General features: G+C 26.4%; 1 protein-coding gene and 1 long non-coding RNA gene across 3 annotated transcripts in view; one reads left to right on the top strand and one right to left on the bottom strand.

The window, feature by feature from the left end:
* LOC114120056 (uncharacterized) overlaps positions 1 to 14,867 on the top strand; it is a 110,024-nt gene extending 95,157 nt beyond the window's left edge. The window contains exons 20-23 of one of the 2 annotated variants that reach the window (XR_007604969.1): positions 974 to 1,265; positions 1,337 to 1,464; positions 3,392 to 3,471; positions 12,453 to 12,602. Coding sequence is in view for 1 of the 2 variants with exons in the window: in XM_050203513.1 (XP_050059470.1) it covers positions 974 to 1,265; positions 1,337 to 1,464; positions 12,453 to 12,690 (658 nt within the window). In the remaining variant the exon portion in view is untranslated. Of the gene's footprint in view, positions 1 to 973; positions 1,266 to 1,336; positions 1,465 to 3,391; positions 3,472 to 12,452 lie in introns of both variants that reach the window. The other variant, XM_050203513.1, reaches the window with a different exon arrangement.
* LOC126550929 (uncharacterized) lies at positions 171 to 644 on the bottom strand. The gene is made up of 3 exons (XR_007604970.1): positions 623 to 644; positions 333 to 429; positions 171 to 264 (listed from the first exon to the last, which is right to left on the bottom strand). It is a non-coding gene; the product is annotated as an uncharacterized LOC126550929 (long non-coding RNA).
* Positions 14,868 to 21,881: the final 7,014 nt, after the last annotated feature.

Consider the following 21,881-nt stretch of genomic DNA (forward strand, 5'->3'; position numbering starts at 1 on the left):
TTAAATGTAATCTGTTTAATATTTTTTTTATACATTTATTATATACCTAGCTAATTCTTTACATTTTCTTTTAATAGTAATGGTATTGTTTGACATTGTTGTCCATTTTTCATAGTAATTTATTGCCATTCTGTTTGATGATTTTATACTCGTGCCAAAAATTGTGCATTGTTTTTTGTCCCAAAGATCGTTATTATTTTCAATAAAAAATGTGTTATAATAATTTGTTGTTTCATTAAAGAATGTATTAGGAATTCCATTTATCTTCATACAGTTTTCATCAAACCATTAGTATATTTGTATTTATAATGTTTAAGATCTAAATTAATTACCTACTTCAATTAATAATACTCCATTGATATCATTTTCAAACTGAGGTGTGTATAAGGCTTGCACTCTATATTTGATTACTTTGTTGCAACTTTGAACCTTGAAATTATTTATTGAGATTTATTTATTTTTTTCACATTTGTGTTATGATTTTTAAAATTGTATATAATATTTATTGGACAAAAGTGTAAACAATATTTAATTAATTTAAAAGAGTGTTTACTCATTAGTTTAAGTATATGTAACATACCTATATTATTTAATTGATGAAAACTATTTTAAATGCATTTACTTTAATAAATTGTGGATTAAATTTTTTTATGCAAACTTTCTCAGTCAACATAAACCTGTTACTTATACGACTTGCACAACAAATCGACATTTCTGGTAGATCAGGATGTTTTTCATAGATTCTGTATATATTTTGTAAGTCCAGTGGGCAATACTTAGTTGTTGGTGTATTTGATAATAGTTTATGAATTCTCATATTTTCTGATATGCAATAACTTAAATTAAAGCAAAATAATATTATACTGGAGTAAAACATAATTAAAAGAATTTATCATACAAATACTTGATTAACTGATACTATAATGTTTTTTCTTATAAACAATTGTATTTAAATTTGTGTTCATGGTTACAGATTAGAAACTGAGATATTAAGATATCAGAATGCATTGATCACATGGGCTGAGTGTGACAAACAGCTAATGGAGCTTGAGATGAAATTCAAAGGTTTTGGTGGTGATGGTGTTGTTGGTGGAAACCAAAAATCTGGATGTTTTGGATCCGCTTCTGATAGTGGCATGTCAGATTCAGGTTCAGAACATGAGCTTAATGAACATGAAAAACGATTAGTTAACCTAAAACAACTAGCTAACAATTTGATGACTATTATGACTCCAGGCAGTGAAGCACTATCATCAATATTAGCTGTAATATAAAATTAAATATACTCATGCTTTAAGTTATTTCCAATAATAAAATAATATTTATGATTTTATAGAGAATAGAGAATAATGAAAAACAGCTGAAAGAACTACAGCAAACCTGTAAAGACCTTATTGGAAGATCAGAATTTTGCAGTGATGATGACAAATTGGATGGCTGTGAAAGTCTTATTAACACCGATATGTAAGTTTGGTATATCATAAACAATACCTAATATAATACAATTATTATGGCAATAGTATTATATTATATTCAACCAATTTTAGTTATACATAATATTTTTATAAAAATAATTATTTTCCCATTAAAACATAAATTAATTACATACCATACACGAGTTATAAAATTCTGACCATTTAAAATTTGCGTAAAGTTTATATTTGACACAGAAAAACATATATTATATTGTAATATAGTTGAATATTTAAATATGAAATAGTTAGGCTTAATCTGATTAAAAAATTACAACTGGCATATGTTCTTTCAAAAGAATCCATTTTGTTTAATTTTAAAATTTAAATATAACAGTAAAATAATCTATGGTCAAATCTTAGTTAAGAAATATTATATGTGTTCTCACAGATTGTTTTTTTTTTTTTTGGGGGGTTTAATTTTAAAAATAATGTTTAAGGAATTAAAGAATTAAAATTTAAAAATAAAGTACCTATTAAAATAGGTAACCACTCTACTATAGGTCTTGTAAGTGTATCTCATAATTAAATAAGCCATTGTAGTATATATTTTACAATTTGATGTATGCATTTAATATATTATACATCAATAATAAATTAATCAATCCATGATACGAGAAACGATTTATTCTGAGTGAAGAGTCTGTCTGCTGTTAGCTTAAATTACTAATTATATTGCTATTAATTATGTATAGTAATTTATTTTACTATTATTAGTAATATAATATATTGAATTCATTGTTTGCTAAAAACATTGCATTTATTATAATTATAATATTTAGTTATATAAATTTCATTAAAAACTAGTTTTGCATAAAATTCTTATTTTTTTTTTTCAAATTATTTTTAAAAGTACTGAGAATTCTTAATTTTTATCACCCAAAAGTTATAACTAGATTATCTTTCCTACAATCAAAGATATTGATGTTGAAAATCAAAGAATTTTTTTAATTACTATAAAGTATATACACAAAAAAAAGTTAATAAAATCAATACATTCATTACTCAGAATCTGAAATGTTACAACTTGCTTTAAATTAAAATATTAACAATAACTGATAAGAGAACTTATATAATAGTCTCAACTTAAAATAAATACATACATTTTTCAAAATATTATAAATTTGTAAGAAAGAAATATCATGGGCATTACTTCTTAATTAAATGGGAAATTATTTTATTTTTTAGTGTTTTGTTAGCTAATATACATATTTCTCCCTAAATGCTTAAAAGGTACAACTATTTCTGTTATTTTTAATTATACATAAATAATAAGATTAATAATTAAAAAGCAATTTATATTTTCTCTAGATGAGCTATGGCTATAGTTTTATTAATTTTAATTGTACCCAAATTATTTTAATGTTGTTAAAACATTGTTTTCCTAAATTATTATAAAATATTAAAATTTTATATAAGTGGGAAATTATAATGACAAAGGAAATATATTTGGAATTTTGGATATCATTCATAAATTATGAGAATAATAATCTTTTATAGTATATTTATTATTAAAATATCACGTCAAACATTCAATTTCTTTTCTATCATTAAACTCACAAGAAAAAATACTTGTTTAATATAAACGTTTAAGGGTCTTCCTATTTTTATATGGTCTGCAATAATGTATTTTTATTATTACTATAAAATAATATTAAATGTATCTATTGAATGTTGGTACTTATGAAGTATAAAACCTATTTTAGCCTGAAATATTGAATAGAATATTGTTATTTTAATGAACTAAGAAAAATATAGGCAGGTAGAATAAAGTTTTAACTTTATTGCTTGATAGATCAGATTAATTATTAAAATTTTGAATAAATTGATGTTCCTCTTATGCCAGAAAATATTTGTTTTGAGTCTTAATTTAATGTTTTATCATATGTTCTGTATTTCATGCTATCCTGGGTCTCCAGGTAAGCTGAAAATAATATTTATTTTCCGCATGTTAACCCTTAATACAGATCGACCGTCAATCTTCTACAACATTAATGAGGTACTATACACAAATACAGATTATATACTGAAATGTCTTAATTATATTTTGCTTATTTCCCAAACCACATCATCATATATCAATGTTTTTAAATTAATAAATTATTCTTATTAAAGAAAACAAAAATCAACTATAAAAATTAAAATATTAAAAATGTTCAGAATTATGAAATTCAGGTATTTCAACTGTCACAACCTTGAGCTTTAATTTTGCATGTATCACTAATGTGGATGGTTGGTCTATTAAACATAGAATTGTAGTTAAAGCATTGGCAGGTTATCTTATTTAAATAGAATAATATATTTTATTCTCTATTCATACGTTAAATAATTATTAAATTTTGTAATGGTTTTTCAATATATTTTAAATTTATAATTCATTACATTAACAACTATATTGTGATGATTTAATATAGTTATCCTTCATCTTCTGAATAAATAATTAATTTTTTTCTTAGGAATTTAATTTTTTTCAAAAACACATTATTTATTTTTAATTATAATTATTAAATTCTTTAAAATTAAATAAATTGTACAATTTATAAGATATTTTAAGTTCAGTTCTATGAAACGATGTGTAATGTGTATCACTTCTAAAATATAAAATTATTGTGGTCTTATACTTAAATAAATAGGTAGATAGGTACTAAATTTAATTTATTGCCAATATTTTAACATTTTGAAAATATGCTATGCATGCAATACATTATTATTGTTTCTGAGTGTTATTTATTTTTATTTCTGTATACGAGTATGTTGCTGTATTACGAATGTCCAATTGTGTTACAATATTTTTAATGTATTATAATATTATGTATTATTGTCCTTTGGTTTTGTTATTGTATGATAGGTACATTGTAATAATAATAGGTATCTATTGCTAATTACTTTTTAACGTAAAAATTATGATATTGATTAATACGTCGGAAATTGGATAAATAGTAAATAGAATAATCCTATCTTCTATAATATTTTTTCATACGTAGTTCTATAACATTATTTCTTATGAGCTACTAAAAATGAGAATATTAGTAGGTTTGTTATTATTATATTTCTTGTCGTGTGCGAGAATTGTTTTGCAACAATATTTGATATTGTTTTCACGTTAGACGGCCGTCGATCTTTGGCAATCTTCACCTTTAAATTTACGTGTCTATAAGGTTAATAAGTTACACTCTGTACTTATTTTCGTGTTTTTCTTTTTTTACGTGCTTTTAATTGATAAACCATTTAATATTTTTTTATCGTGTTGATTTCTATTTAAATATAGTATCCATCGAAGTTTATTCCTTAGTTTGTTTCTATTTATCTTATTTGACTTACACTTTTAGTTATTATTTCAAATAAACTTTGTATATTTTCGTTGATTTCGTTGATCAAACACAATAATATTTAAATGCTCAAGTATACTGCGCCCGTGTCAATCTAATATTGTATTAAAAAAATAAAAATATCAGTCGGACGCGTTCCAAAACATCTTGTACGAGTTAATCATAAAAGTAAACGTGGGTCGTCTTTCATGTGCAGAGGGTGTAACTGAACGATTTTTTAGATAAGTGAACAATTTAGTATCTACCAGATACACCCTATATACATTTTCTGAGCTCAGAAACTATTATATAAATTGTTGGCCCGAGTATAATAGTAATATATAGATATGCTCCTATAGAATTACGCTTATTTAGGTGATATTTTACTGTGGTTATTTAATTTGAATATCTTATTTTACCATTATTTGAATACCATTTTATTCTATATAGATAACATGATTTTTTAAATGAAATATAATTAATGTTTGAGCTAGTTTAGCTATCCATTGCATGTTTTCTTATATACGTACAATATTATTACTAATAATATATTTTTTATCTATCCCATCAGAAGAATATAGAAAGCGTTAAAAAATTGAGTCAATCGCGTGTTTCGGGGGTGGGGAAGCGTTTATTGGATTAGACTATACTGAGTTGTGTCCTCCGTGAGAAGAAGTTTAAACCAGTTATATTCAACGTGTGGAGATGTACTATGTATAATAATAGTATTATATTATAATTTATAATGTATTATGATGTAACACGCAGGCGGCGGGCCCAGGCGTAATTCTCGCGCGCTGTCGTCCGTCTGACTAGCAGTTCAGTACTTTAGTGTTTACTGTTTAGTATAATTCTATTCGCCGTCGCAGTCGTATCGCCTCTGCGCTTATAGTCAGATCTATCGTTACTTGCATTTATACCTAATCAAGTTTAAACATTTTTGGTTTTTTGACCTTTATTTATTTTTTTTTGAATTTTTCCATTTTCCGTTTGGTATTTTCGTTATTTTATTATTATTTTCGTACTAAAATATTTCGGTGATATGCAGACTCAAATTTCGCTCGTGGCTGACGAATCATTTCCTATAATCATCACCGACCAACCAGACTCGCTGCTCATCGTTCGGAGCCCTTTACACTACTCCAAAAGCGTTGTCACCAATGTCCTGTACTTTTTGCTATCAGTCTACTTCTATTTAGACCTGCAAGGTGGCATGTTTTTTTCTTAACGCCAAAAATGTTGATTAAGGTAAGGTACTATAGTAGATATATATTTTTTAAGTTCTCAAAAACTTATTCAATATCATTTCTAAGTCCAATTTTGTGTCCAATTGTATTAAAATGAAATGAGGTTTTTACCGCTGACATTACATACCTATGTATTTTCGCATAAAAAACCTTAAATAATTACACTTTGCAATTAGTTTATTTTTGCCTACTTTTGTTTGCTATTTTATAGTATATACATGACATCTACATAATTATATATGTGTATGTACGGATAGCATATGCTGTAGTTGGTATTCTCTATAAACACCTATTTAACATGCGTGGGTTAACTGGTTGAGTCATTATAGTAGTAACTATATAGTGATTCTCGGTTTAAAAAATTATGCAAAACTGTAGGTTTCGCTTAAAATGAGAATACGATGATATCATATACGCATCACTATCACTCTCACTCATTTTCATCTGTGTGACTTCTATATTGTTTGCTGGGAAATAAAGTTTAAAACTTAAATTACTCGATTACTTGAAGATAGTCCATGTAATACTATTTATGTAAATGATAATACTTATATTCAAGACGGTTATGTTAATGAAAAAAAGTTTTTATTGAAATAGTTTTAAATATTTCTCTATCTAATTTTTTTAATTTCATATAAACTAATATAACTCATATAAGCTATTTTCCTAAAATTGATGATGCATCAAATTTTAAATTATTTTTTTTGTTTTTAACATAGCATTATTTAATCTCAGATAAGTGGAATTTTAATATTAACCATACAATTTCAAGGTATCCTGACTATTCTTTGCATTTCAGTGATTATTTACTTATAAAAGCTATGTATTTTATTTCTAAAATCTATATAAAAGTTAGTTTTACTTTGAATTACGAAATTATTAATTACCTAATCAGAATTAATCTTCAAAATAATTAATTTTTTTTTCATAAACACGAACATTTACTTATAAGAAATGTTTAGAAATTCCTTGTGTATACACTATATAGCCATTAAAATATAACTCAAACCATCATAATACTCACGCTTTGTATATATTTTTATTTGGCTTCAATATAATAACAAAATTATATTTTAATAATTAAAAATTATAATCCAGTAACTGTAATCGTAAAAATGTGATTGTATCACTATGTGATACTATCAAATGATTTAAATGCATTACAATTTATAGCATTTACGGAACACGCTATACAATAAATATCACAATGTACAATAATATTTTTATCACAGTGGAAATACCTTGAAATGTGTTATATCTCCAACTCCAAGTACATTGTATACGAGGTGATGACGTACATCGTAAATATATCCTAATGGTAGTTATATGCGTTAGGTAATGCTTTTGTCAGTAAAATAAGGGGTTGGTAAGTATAATACCATGTAATATCTTGTGTGTATGTGTCTTACATTTTTATATATTATTCTGCTGATTATTGTTGTTATCGACTTATTGTTATTCTGTCTCGTCCCGACCCATTTAAATGGTTAGTAAAAATACGCGATCGGATTTCTTTACTCCATTATAAGTTAAAACATAAATAATATTATCTATAGAATATATTAAGTTAATAGGTTTTTCATCGGATACAAATATTTTATTCTCATGATATTCAGTTAGCAGTTTTTCTCTTGACAATTTTAACATGCAGTTAAATTTTATATTTTATTTTAAATTCATTTAATCATCATACAAGTATGTATGAATATTTTAAATAAAGTACCTAGGTAGTCACATTTAGGTGATAAGCCATAAGTACCTTAGAAAATCTTATTGGGACCGTGTTTTCTTGTTATCTATTTTAGTTACAAAATTAAGTAAAGAGTTATCATCAAGACATTTTTAGAATTGTTAAGTTGAGAATAAAAATAACCATTTTATAGAACATAAAAATATAGTAATAATTAATTAGTTTTAACATTTTTATATAATATTTTATCATTATTTTTTCTGTTTGAAAAATTTATATAGTATTATTTTTAATAGAAGATCTATAATTTTACTATTGACAATGATTATCAGTTTTTAGTTGATCAATCAGTTATTTTTTTTATAATATTTATTCGATCATAACCCATTCTCTTACTCCGAATGATGTAGGTCATAACATGGTGAATGTGCGACTATATCGGTTTATCGTATATTATTGTTAATAAATACATTATACAGGTTCCTGCATAATATAATATATTATGAGACCTGCGATTATTGTACTGCATACAGCCCACTTGTGCATTGCCTCCCAACTGTTCTCTGTATTATTAGGTACTACAAGTAATTACTGCTCGTCTATGACAATTGGGTTCGTCCTGTAAAAATCGACGACGACCAAACCGACAATTTCATAATATGACTAACCATAGTCGGTAATAATACTGCAACTTTTATGTAAAAAACTGAAGGTGATGTTTATTAACTATGTAGTTTAGGATTTCTCGAAAAAAATTGTATTACTACTATAACCTATAATGTGCAGTAAAGCTGTTATTTGTATGTTTTTTTACTTTTTGTTAGGTATTCGTTAGTGGAAGTTGATTCAAAATTTGTATTACATCACTACTAGATACTATTGCGGCATTAGACAATCTGCGAAATACTCTTACTTTTTATTTCATATTTTAAAGTACATATTTTTTTGCATTTATTTTGAAATATTTAAGTACATTCTTATTCAACAATTTAAGTGTATTTAACCTTAAGACTTTCTTGACTGTAACTTAATAACTATAATATGTATTAACATCCCTTCTATAATAATTATTTCGGGTTAATAAGTTTCATACCGCGTGCAGTTGTTTAATTTTGTGTGTATATAATACTATGAAGAATACCGGGTACGGGTGTCATTTCTCTGCGTTCGTGACCTTAATCAATTCTACCCGTAGTCTAAAACAAAAACCTATACGAGGTGAAGACCTTCGTGTTAATAATATTAAACACATTTATATATTATTACATGTTATACTCATCCCACATTGACCTTGGACTTGTTGTTTTCTAAACCGTTGTCGGTATAACGTTTTGCGTATACGTGTACGAAAATAATTTAATATTATCTATAAAAACTAATAATGTACAAACAATGTTTTATACTAACATATTACCGGAATTTAAAAAAATTAACACTAGTACCCGTGGAATTCGGTAATCTGCAGTTACTATACAATATAATATTAGCCCAGATAAAAAAAATGTCATAATAAAAAAAGGACTGATATTTACCCACCAACCCATTGACGACCACCTCACCCTAAATTTTAAACTTAATTAACGATTTATCAAAATTGATTCAATATTATGCCATTTTCTAACGTTGGTTTAAAATATTAATTAATATATCTCTATCACATCACATGTTATTCCTCTATCAATATATACCTACAGCATATTTTAGAATTTAAGCCAGCTATGTATTTGCTTTTTTTTGTCTGATATCACGTCTTGATGTAGAAAATTTACTTCAATATTGAAGGTAATTTTTTTTATAAATTCTCAGTATTTTTCTTAATAATTGAGTAAAACTAATAAAAACATCAGAAAAACAAAAATATTTTTAATATCCCGTCAGGTTAGGTCTTAAGTGCATTTATTATTTTTCCTAGCATTTCTCTTTCATGAGTAAATCTTACCAACTACAATCATGTAATAATTCATCTCTTCTGCAGTAGTTTAGTCGTGTCGTTTTTCTACGTCTCGACCTATACACCTATATACTATATACTCGTCGACCTTAAAAACCGTCGTTTCGGATGACCGTGAACCGTCTACGTGTAAGAAAATAATATTATTTATATAACTTCGGTAGATATGATGTTTTCACTAATTTATGCCATCGGCATAGGCCATAGCACTATCTTTTTATGAATATATTATGTTTATTCATACTTCAGTTTGTATACAACATCAATTGAAGTATTCGAAACAAATATATAATTTTGTGTTATCATTATAATGTATAATAATATCATCACGACTACACAAATAAAGTGTACTTAATCTAGTTAATAAGTAACTATAGGTACTCTGTTTTAAAAAAAGCCTGGAATATTACATTGATGATCTTAATCTAATCTCTCAAACTATAAACATTAACCTACATTGTAATATCACATCACTTATAAGTTATAATAACGATCATAATACCTACTTCTGTTACGAAGAATTAAATATATGGGAAGATAATTTCGTAATTCATATTTGCTCGGTCGATTTTCTTGATTTTTAAATTTTTCAAATAATCCAATTAAATTAAATCTATTTTCATGCGAAAAAAAAACCTCTCCCATACAATAAATGTCTTCTCTCATTAGTTATTAGTCATTACTGCTGTATGAGGAGAGTAGGTAAAAGACATGTTTTTCAACTTCAAGTTTATACGAATAAATCCATTTCCATTTATTATAAATCCAGTTTTGCAATTTTGTGCACTAACAATTATAGTTGGTATAAACACTATAAACTATAAAAAAAACATTTTGACTTATTCTATCTTAAAGGTATTAAAAACGAATGTATTAGTTCTAAAGTTCTGTGCTTATAAACATAGGTACACTATAGAGTCGTTGAATCGTTAAAAAGCTATAGTTTTATACGTACAGTACATTGCACGGTTTTGAAGTTCAATCTTATGGTACATATGGATTTTATGCAGAGCTGAACGATTATAATATACCTGTGCAAATACTAAACGCACGTATTACAACCACATTAAGAAAATGTCTGCAGTTAAATTATAAAAAACGGCGTTTAGTTCCTAGTGTTCCTAATTTCTAAAATGGCTTTTATTAAGTATTATTATTGCTCCTAAACAATATTTTCACCAACAGAAGCCGACGTTTTCTGCCGCTTTGTATTGGTTTGCTGCGTTTTCATATCGTATTTTGAATATTTACGCGGATTGTAGGTATTTAACTAGTCTATTTAAATATTGTATGCGCTCGCGCTGTATTTTAGTTTACAATGATGAAACAAACAGAAAATTATTAATTAGGCACTGCCGCCGCAGTAAACGAATTCAATGTATACCATACAACTCAATGCGTATTTTTAGAATAATGTTTATTGTAATATGTATGCCGATTAGATCTGCCATACAATTTTCTCATTATGCGAATCCATACGTTTTAAAACCATAAAAACATATCATAAACCGTATGCCCTTTAGAATAAATTATTATCTTATTAATTATAATTTTTTCACTAACGAAGTACCTAATGCAGCTGTGTATATCTGCGAACGTGATAATAATATTACGTCATTCAGTAACATTAATCCATAAAATAACGTATGTTTTATTGCTAATTATTATTTTATTTGCACATTTCCTAAATAAATACTTATATTATAATTTATCATTATAGCATTGATTATAGAATAATCTATTCGTCTATATTCTATGATATCTCAATGTAACATATATATTCTGTGATGATAAATATATTTTATGATATATTATGACTTTTATAGAAAGTATATTATAAATATTGAAAATATTGAAAGTCTAAAAAAACATGCTATGATGTATATTTTCTAAAACATTCACTTTATCCGTATGGCGTATTTAGAATTATTATATATGTACCTAGTTAATTGTTTATACCCCGAACATGTAGGCATTAACTATATACTCTGTCCAGCGAGAAAACGCGCCGCAGACCGACCAAAATCGGGTTTTCTGTGCATCCCCAAACGCCACCCTGCTATAAGGAAACCGATTTCGATAGCAGGAAGGTGCAGGGGGATGGGCAGAATCGACGCGTTCTCTCGCTGAACAGACTATAACATAAAAGTTTAGTTTAATATTTATTTATTTATTTAAACGGACAAAAGTCCAATTCACAATATATTTGTAAAGATAACAATAATATAATATAATTTAAAATAGTAAAATATAACACAATAAAAAATGAAAAGATTAATATATCGAATAATAGTAATAATAACAATGATAATGACAACAATAATAATAATAATAACAATAATGACAACAAATAATAATTTTACAGCAAATCAGTATAAATACTATTAAAAATATGTTCCGAAAAATCCGATCGCATCTTATATAATATATAGGTAAATTCAATCTAGTCACCCACTAATGGGTGTTCTGTCCTAAACATACCTAATGCTATAAGTTATAGTATAGTAAAATACATATTGCTAAAATCAAACCAACAGGAAAAACCAAAACTAAAATATTTAGAAATTAAAGGCTTGCAGCTCCATCGACGGTTATTATCATCAATTATCTATTTGACTTCATATAATGATAGTTGACTTAACAATGTTTTATGATTATTCGTCCGGGCTAAAAAAAATGTATGCTCGCAACTCGGTTGCAGTATATTTTATGCACCGTACCTGTCACTTTATGAATTTTCCGATGTCACTTCACTAACGTACTCTATTTTTTTGTTTTTTGCAGTGTCGACGCGGACGTAGCGGCGGAGGAAACTATTACGGAAACACCTCTCAACAAGAAGATCAAGGACAACACTGCGTTACTCTGGCGTACGCTCCGGATCGCCGTACCGTTCTACCTGGCAGTTATGATCCTGTGCTCGATCGGCTGGCTGGAACCGCAGTGTTGTGACCTACAGAACAATTACAAGTGGTCGTTTGCGTTAGGTCTCCGGTACATGAACGGACCGCCGCCAACGTGATTCTCGGGACACCGGAATTCGACGTTACTCCTTCCGAATTGTTTTTGTTTATTATTTCCGTATTTGTACATAATTACCTATACATACTATTATTATTTGTTATTTCATTATCGCCGTCAATGACGGGGACGACGGTTCGATAATTGATCATTCGAGAGGATTAGTATAGCGCGCATGCTATACGATATTTTCACTCTCATCCGACCTAATATATCATGTCCTCATCAAAATCAACAACATTCCTAACAATTATAATTTACCTTAACTATATATATATATATTAAAGAAATGAAAATGTTTTTCTTTTTTCTTTTTTAATTATTATTTGTATGTATATTTTGAATGATATATTACTATTTTTATTGGATATCGTTTTAAACGAATATTTGCAATTGTTGCGAATCTTATAAACACTTATTTATCATCATCATAACATACTTATATATAGGTTATTTATCGAATGAGATAAAATCTATTCGATAGTTTCGATTAGTTTTTTATAGTTTATTTTGGTTTTTTTTATCCAGACCATTACTTTGGTGCGGCGATCGATTGATTTTATTTATACATTAATGTTTTTTTTTTAAACATGAGAATTTCTTGTAAAACAAATTTATTTATATTTATTTATATTATACTTTAAATTTCGATCTTACGCACTCGGTAGTACTTATTATCAAGTCAAAATTTTTTTTAGTTGTGTGTGGGACACTCAGGTTTTCAATCCATCTCGTCGTCACTATATAAGTATATATTATATGAGGATATAGTTTTCCGAATGTTATTTTTTTAATTACCATTTATTATAGTTATCCATTGTTTTTTTTTTTTTTTTTTTTGATATCCGCATGTTACCAATTTAATTTTAACATTATCTACAGAAGAGTACAAACGTTAAAAACCTAATTATAATATTCTTGTCGAGATGAGAACGTTTCTTTTCACCCGATTTGATTTGTATAAATAGTTATATAATATTATATGTCTTCCACAACGCGGATCGATGCATAATTGTTTCTGTCGAAATACATTCTATAAGATGTAACACAATAATTCGATGACAATCTAATTCAGTGATCATATTTTTTATTTTAGACGTAAGTTTACAATTGTAAGTTTACGATTGAAGAATCAAGAAATCGATAATATAATATAATATTATTGTAAATATTTATTGGGAATGAACAAGAATATTATTTTGTAGTATATATATATATAATATAATACGCGTGTGTAGTTAATATATTATATTATATAATATAATTATAAAATCGGGTAAATATTGCTATAATATTTTATGTGCTCTAGAGTAAAACCATATTTTTGTCAACGTTTTGATGTGTATGTATTATGATTATTATTATTCACTCTTTCTACTCCCACAATATATCATAAATATATATACATATTATTATTTATCGATGGCGATAATTTTATCTCAATTTTTTATGATTTTTCTAGTCTCATTATTTTAATTTTTTGTTTTGTTATATTATATTATAAATCTCGTTACAACAAAGTTCGCTCATACGAGTGAGCATCAATCACGTATTCAGCATATGATTAAATACGATATAATATATCAGAATTAAATATATAATATTTAATCGATGTAGTACAACATTAAACAGCTGGTATAACGTTTAGCCGAGTTATTATAATACAATTTTTAAATATATCGAAATTGCAAATGTGTATTATATAATATACTTGTGGGTGCAGATAGCATTTATGAATAAATATCATATATTTATGAATAGATATATTTTAATGTCTAAACCTAAGTTTTTTTCTATGTGTAATAAGGTATACTAAATTTTTTTTTAAGTCGCGCCCTGCAGCGACGGTAACATAAAATAATATTATTTGTAACTGAATTTATTATTATTAATTGTATTTTTTAATAATATTATAATGATAATAATAATAATATTTTGACTAATTTATTATTATAATTTCGTAACGCGTAAATCAAGCGTACATTAATATAAGTATAGGTAGTCGGTTGTCCGTATAATACTTGTACTTAAATATAAATTAATGAATAATAATATAAAAATCGTTTTGCATAATATGAACATTGCAACGATATTTGCGTTTAAGTAAAGGGATTTTTTTTTACTTAAAATGTAATTCATCTTTTATTGATAAAATAAAGCAATTGTTTTACACAAACATTACTGCGTTTTTTTTTCACAGAAACATGAATCCACTATTGTTGAAAAATATGAGGATACTGCAGTACTGATCAATATTAATCAAGAATATATTTCAAAATATTTTATAGATGTAGAAAAAATGTATAGAATAATATTTATGTTTGAAATATTGACTGCTGAAAAAAAAAGTAATAATATTAGATATAGGTAACAATAATTGTATTCCGTTTTTATTAAATGTGAAATTTGTTTTATTTTACTAATTTGTGGCAATTCATATTTAAAACTGCAAAATAAACATACATTAATCCTCCCCCCCCTAAAAAAAAATCACTAAATGTATTCAGCCTAGAACGAAAAACATTTGAGGAACTGGTCAAATATTGTGTTTCAACCGTTTCATGGCAGAATTTCATTGTACTGTACTCCAATCCTCACTGCATATATAAAGGTAAGGTGACTCCCATACCCGTATTTTGCTCGTCGTTTGTCGTTAATTGTTTTTTCTTATTGATTTAATTCAACATTAATTGGAATTAATTTATATTATATTTGACGTTATATACCCGTCGGCTGTCAAATAACTTTTGATTTTAATTATTATTCAAAATTTCAAACCTAGTACTATAGGTATACTATTAAAACATGTAAAAATATAATCCATTTACGTTGCAACAACAAAATTTGTTAATTTTATATGAATGTCTTGTCGGCTGAATAGCAACAATATTATTATTGAGCCAACCTATTTTATTGTTATAATAAGTGTGGTATTTCTTTGAGTGATCTGGTAAACTAAATGTAGATGCAATAAATAATTAAATGCTCGCATTCAAAAAAATGGATAATTATTGTTATTTAATAATGCGTTTTTGAGAAGTATATGAATGAATGTTTATGACCTACTTTTATGCCGTTGGACAATTACTGACTTAAACATATTCTGTTGAATTATGCACAGCCGTTCAACCTACGCTAAATTAAAAAATATATTATATACTAATAAATAATAATAATATAACATTGTTATCGAAAACGATAAATCGTGTATATTCCATTGCGGTTAGTGATCATACAAACCTCCTAAATGTATAGCTCCCACGTAAAATGACCATGAAATAACATTAAAAGGCGAGCATCGCAAACAATATAATATAACTGAGGGTTAGATGGTTAGAACTTAAAACGACTAATTTTCAAAGGTCATGGAGGCCATAAGCCCATAAATATATAGTGCTATTTGGTATTTAATTAAACGTTTAAATAATCTTATAAGTTTATTGTTTAGGTCACAGATACGTTTTGTTATTATTGTTACACAATAATCATTATTATATTATAATGGCGATATAACTACCGTGGGGCTATTGCCTATTGCAGGATGTCCCAGTTTGGTCGAGACTACCCGTTGTTAATATATATATATATATATATATATAGTGACTGTAGTGTCCCGTTGTCTCGGAAAAGTTTTTCGAGTCGGCCAAAATTTTACCGGAATAAGGTAAACTTCAAAAATGTATGTTAACATACTTTCGTCTTAAACTAATAACTAAAAATTTCTGCAGTGGGGAAAAACGATATTATTTTGATAAATTATAAAATATATAATAAATTGAAATGCATTTAAAATAATTAGGTATTTTCCTGTCTCAGTGATGACAATTGACTATTGATAAATAAATACATTGTTTTCCTGTTCCCCTGCAACAATTTTTATTACAAATTATATTGGCTTACCTGTCGCTAATAATTGATCATTTTTGTCGATTAATCGTCAGTCGTCATTCCGATTTGTAACATAATATAAGTTTTTACCTTACAAACGTTACGTCGTAGAGTGCTGATCACTGTGTGTGGTATTTTAGTTACGACAAATAGTGTGCTAAGACTGTATAGTGGTCGACCGTGGATAAGTGGTTTTCCCTATAAAACGTATACAACAAAATATATTTGTACCGGTTTAAGTAAAATTATTGACAATCCTCGACTGTAACACTGCGGGTTAATAACGTTTTTCTTTAAACAAATTCCGAAAGATATGCGTCCGATGGCATGTATGAACGCGCTCACGTTTACATCATATCCTTTATTTCTTGTTTATAATAATTATTTATACCCCAAGGGAAGGGGCACCATTTCATTTTTAAAATAGGACTGCCAAAATTGTTCACCACCAGATCACTATGTAGTAGCTGGTAGCCTGGTAGCTGGTAATAACAGTGAAATTTAAAAGTCATTTCAGACTTACCAGTGATGAATAGGTATAGTACATATTTTCAAAAAGCCTACTATATAATAAAATTAGGCACAACCATAATAATCTTATAAATTTCTATCTCTTTTAAATTAATAGTAGAAATATCAGTATTCATATTGTCCGCTGTGTTATATCCTGTGTTACTTTAAATCTTGATTACACAGTCATCATTATCCATCAATACAATTTAAATATTAAATTTAATCATCGTAATTTAAAATTACTATAATACCATAAATTAAAATCAAATTTTTAATTATGCAAATAAAGTAATAAGCAATAAATTATAAAAATCAATAGATTATTCGAAGTTTGATATTAGGAGTTCTTAAATAACGTGAAATTGATTTTTACTAATCATATTCTATCAATTTATAATAATTTATACTTACATCACACTATTCACAATCTTAAGAAACTAATGAGACAATGATAAATAAATTTTTAAATTTTGAACCGTGTGAACCGTGATTATAATCTTACTACTGTCAAGACGTAGGTAATGTCAACTACAATAAAGATTAAAACAATAAAATATTTATAAAATATTTTTCAACAATTATTATTACATAAATTATATTTATTACATTTTAGCTGTACCAGCGCAGCATGAAATTGAGGCAGAACAATATTGTACAGGAAAAAATAGAGCCACCAATTAATAATAAAAATTCATAATTATAAATTATTATAATCAGCATTATTAATTTGGATAATCAAAATAGTGCGGACCTCGTAGTCCAGATCTTGAAGTAATTTAAACCAATATATAATTTACTGCAGTCTGCAGAACATAAAAACCACGTTAAAATAATTGTGATAATTTTATTTTGTTACGCTGTAACCGTGTAACTGTTATTTAGTCGTATTTAGTCGAATGAATTTTAATTATTATTTATTTATTTTGTATTAACAAATACTTTAATACGCGATTATACAACATAATATAAGAGTATTTATATTCTTACTACCTGTTTTTTTAAATTATTTATACACAATTAAAATTTTAAAATATTTTTTACAGAAAAAGTGAAAAATGTAATGGAGATGCTAAATTTTAAAATGCACATACAGTTATATCAATGATGGAAAATGGTAAAAAACCTCAGTACCTATATGTATTGATTGCATAATGTGTAAAAGGTGCAAACATTGACTAATAAATACAGATGAAAATATCTCGTTTCATTCGTCAAATCTGCATGGTAGACGTTATTACGATTGAGTTTAATCGAAAATTGTAAGCTCTAAACAATATAGGTAATATAGCCCATGTTACAATCCCAAAAATAAATAAAATTATTTCACCGAGATGTTCTATAGAACATTAGAACTTTGATTTCCCTAGGTGTAACGAATATTATATCACTATAGTGATGGTCTTTTTCATTATATACCCATGACAAAATTGTCATGATTATACCTACATCACTAAGAAATACTTTGTTTATTGGCCTGATATGAGCCAAATAAAAATACATAATATATATAATATTGTTATGCTCGTCTAGCACGCAACCTTGTAAAGTACTTAGGGAAAACTATAAAAGTATTCAAATAATACTTTTTGAGTACCCAACAACTTACTCTGCAATACCTACGTATATATTTGTTTTTAAAATCTAATATTTTTCTTTTTAACCCACAATTTTTTTTTAAATTCAATCACGTTAAAAAAACGAGAATAAATGTGTCGTTCGAATCGGAAAATATATTATCTATTACTTATAAGTTATAAGTAATAAGAATATTATTCTACATAAAGTATATAGCTAGAAAATACAAATTTTTAAATAGTTTTATTTGTAAAAATTGTAATATTATCTACAAAATTAATGTTGAACATGAAAATATTAATAAAAACAAAAAGCGGGTAAGTCGTGGGTACCGCTCTGTTGTACATTAGGTGTCGTGTGGTCGTGTGGATCACTATTATAGTATTAGGTATATATTATAGAACTATTAAATTTGAATCCAATGATAGGTATCATTGTATACGAAAAACGATTCTGAACGAAGATGATTTGTCAGCGTAGGATATAATTTCCACTGGTTGGTGAAAAAGGTGCAGGTTTATGTTTTAATAGCTTGCAGAATACACCAAAATTTAAGTTCTTTTATAATTATTGTAATCTAAACTTATGAAAAATCGTATTAAATTTTCAACTCTTAGCTACTTATGCAAACATTTTTATGAATTGTACCTAAAAGATAATATGCAAATATTCATCATTTTGACTAATTTTTGTCAATATTTGAACTTCAAATGCTAATAAAAAAAAATTGTACCTATGTAGGTATTCTTATAATTTTTCAATCACTATAAGAATAACTTATGAGAAACTTTGTATTAAATTTTTAAGTATTTTGACTCGTCCAAAACAATTTTATCGACACTTCAAAAAATTTTTTTCAGTTTTCTATAAATAGTTCAAAAAAAGTCAAAATATTTTGAAAATTAAATCATGTAAACAAAATGTGAATCTAAATAACTGGTGAAATTTTCAAGTATCTACGACTTTACTTTTTGAATAATAACAAATATTTAAAATCGTTATCGTTATCGTAGTTACGCTATTTCGTAAAAATTTAAAATTCAAATGCACTTAAAATTTTTCCTATAATGATGCTTCGAGTTTTCTCTATTGCTATACCTACTTGAAGGAAAACTTATGGAAAACTTAGTATTGAATTTTTTATTCTTAGATATAAATATAAACATTTTTATGATTTTTCAACTGCAAAATTACTTGCAAATTTTCGCGATTTTGACATATTTCGTAAAGTTTTGAAGTATATAAACGCTTATAAAAAAAAAATTGTGACTAACGATTTTTAATTTTTTTTAGCTACAATAAGAACAACTCATAAGAAACTTTGTATTAAATTTTCAAGTTTTTTTGGTCATCCAAATTTTTTTTATTAATTTTACTTAGATATAGGTTATAGATAGATTTTTGTGGAACCACTATTCAGCACAGCAAAATTCAAGTCACGTATCAAAAACTTTTAGCTTCCCCAAAAAACTTGAAAATTTAATACAAGGTTCTTTATCAATTGTTCTTATTGTAGTTAAAAAAAAATCAAAAATCGTTAGTTACAATTATTTTATAAGCATTTATAGTTCAAATTTTTACGAAATATGTCAAAATCGAGAAAATTATTGCAAGTAATTTTGTAAATGAAAAAACATAAAATGTGTTGTGTTTATATCTAAAGTTAAAAAATTCAACACTTAGTTTTACTTTTCCATAAGTTCTTCTTCAAATAGCTATATAGGTATAGTCTATAGAGAAAACTCGAAGAGTCATTATAGGTAGTCGCTTAATGATAACGATTTATCCTCAAATGATTTTAAATATAGTTATTTGTTACCAACTGCATCTGTGTGCTTCGCTCCCGTTGATGGTTGATTGCAAATTCTAAGGCTCTTTTATTGGTTTATAGTTATTTCAACCATAAAATTATATAAAGGGTACCTATACACACCTAATACATACGCAAAATAATAATATGTAATTTAATATGTTTATAAATTGTCGTAAAATATTCTTAGAGTATAATAAAAACAATTTTTTTCTAATTATTTTTACATCCGGTAAATATATTAATAATAATATTATAACGTCGTTAAATGAATAACAATAATAATAATGATTATTAAACAACAACAGTGGGCGTGGCATTCTGTGGGTCTTCTCACATACAACCAATCAGAGCGCTGAAGACTTACTGTACTACTCTCGTATTGGTTATTAATTATTATTATTATTAGATGCGTTTAACCTACCTTAGCTACTTGAGTCTCAAGATCAAGTTCGTCAGTCGTAGTTCGAATGCAGTGATCAACACTTCAGAGCTCGCAGGACCGTTGAAAGCACCGAGCCGTCGTCGCATCTCATATATACGTGGACAATAATAATTGATTCATCGTCGATCCTGTATAAGTACCTACCTACATATTCTGAGGTGAGTCTTGGGCGATTGCTTAACTATACGCTTTAAACAGTTATTTTAATATATTATAGTATATAGGTATAATACATACTATACGTCGGTTTTTAAATTTTATAGGAGAGACATAAAACTTATTTCGCGTGACCGCTATTACGATCTCTTTTCGAAATAAATAAAATATAGATACTCATATGGGTATTGTTACTTTAGGACCACGTAGATATGTTTCGTTTTCACACCAAATAGTTTGTTTATGTTTTTTGCTTTTATAGTGTAGATTATTCAAAAAGTCGTAGATTCTTGAAACTTCACTGCAGTTATTTAAATTGGCATTTTCTTTACATAATTTAATTTTCAAAATATTTCACTTATTTTAATGCTATATTTATAGGCGTTTGAAGTATTCGTTTTTGTTTAGTTTTTTTTTGTTTTTTTTATAAATATCGATAAAAATTTTTTGGCCGAGTCAAAATACTGAAAATTTATCATAGTTTCTCATTAGTTAGACTTATATAGTGATTCAAAAATTATAAGAATACATAGGCACGATATTTTTTATTACCATTTAAGGTTAAAATATTGACAAATATTCATGATTTTGACGAATTTTTGTCAAAATTTGACTTCAAATGTTAATAAAAAAAAAATCGTGCCTACGTATTCTTATAATTTTTTAATCACAATAAGAATAACTTATGAGAAACTTTGTATTAAATTTTCAAGTATTTTTACTCGGCCAAAAACATTTATTATAGTAGCTAAGAGTTAAAAATTTAAAATATAAGATTTTCTATAAGTTTGGCTTACAACAATTA

Source organism: Aphis gossypii, chromosome 3, assembly GCF_020184175.1.
Source record: "Aphis gossypii isolate Hap1 chromosome 3, ASM2018417v2, whole genome shotgun sequence".
Lineage (NCBI taxonomy): Eukaryota > Metazoa > Arthropoda > Insecta > Hemiptera > Aphididae > Aphis > Aphis gossypii.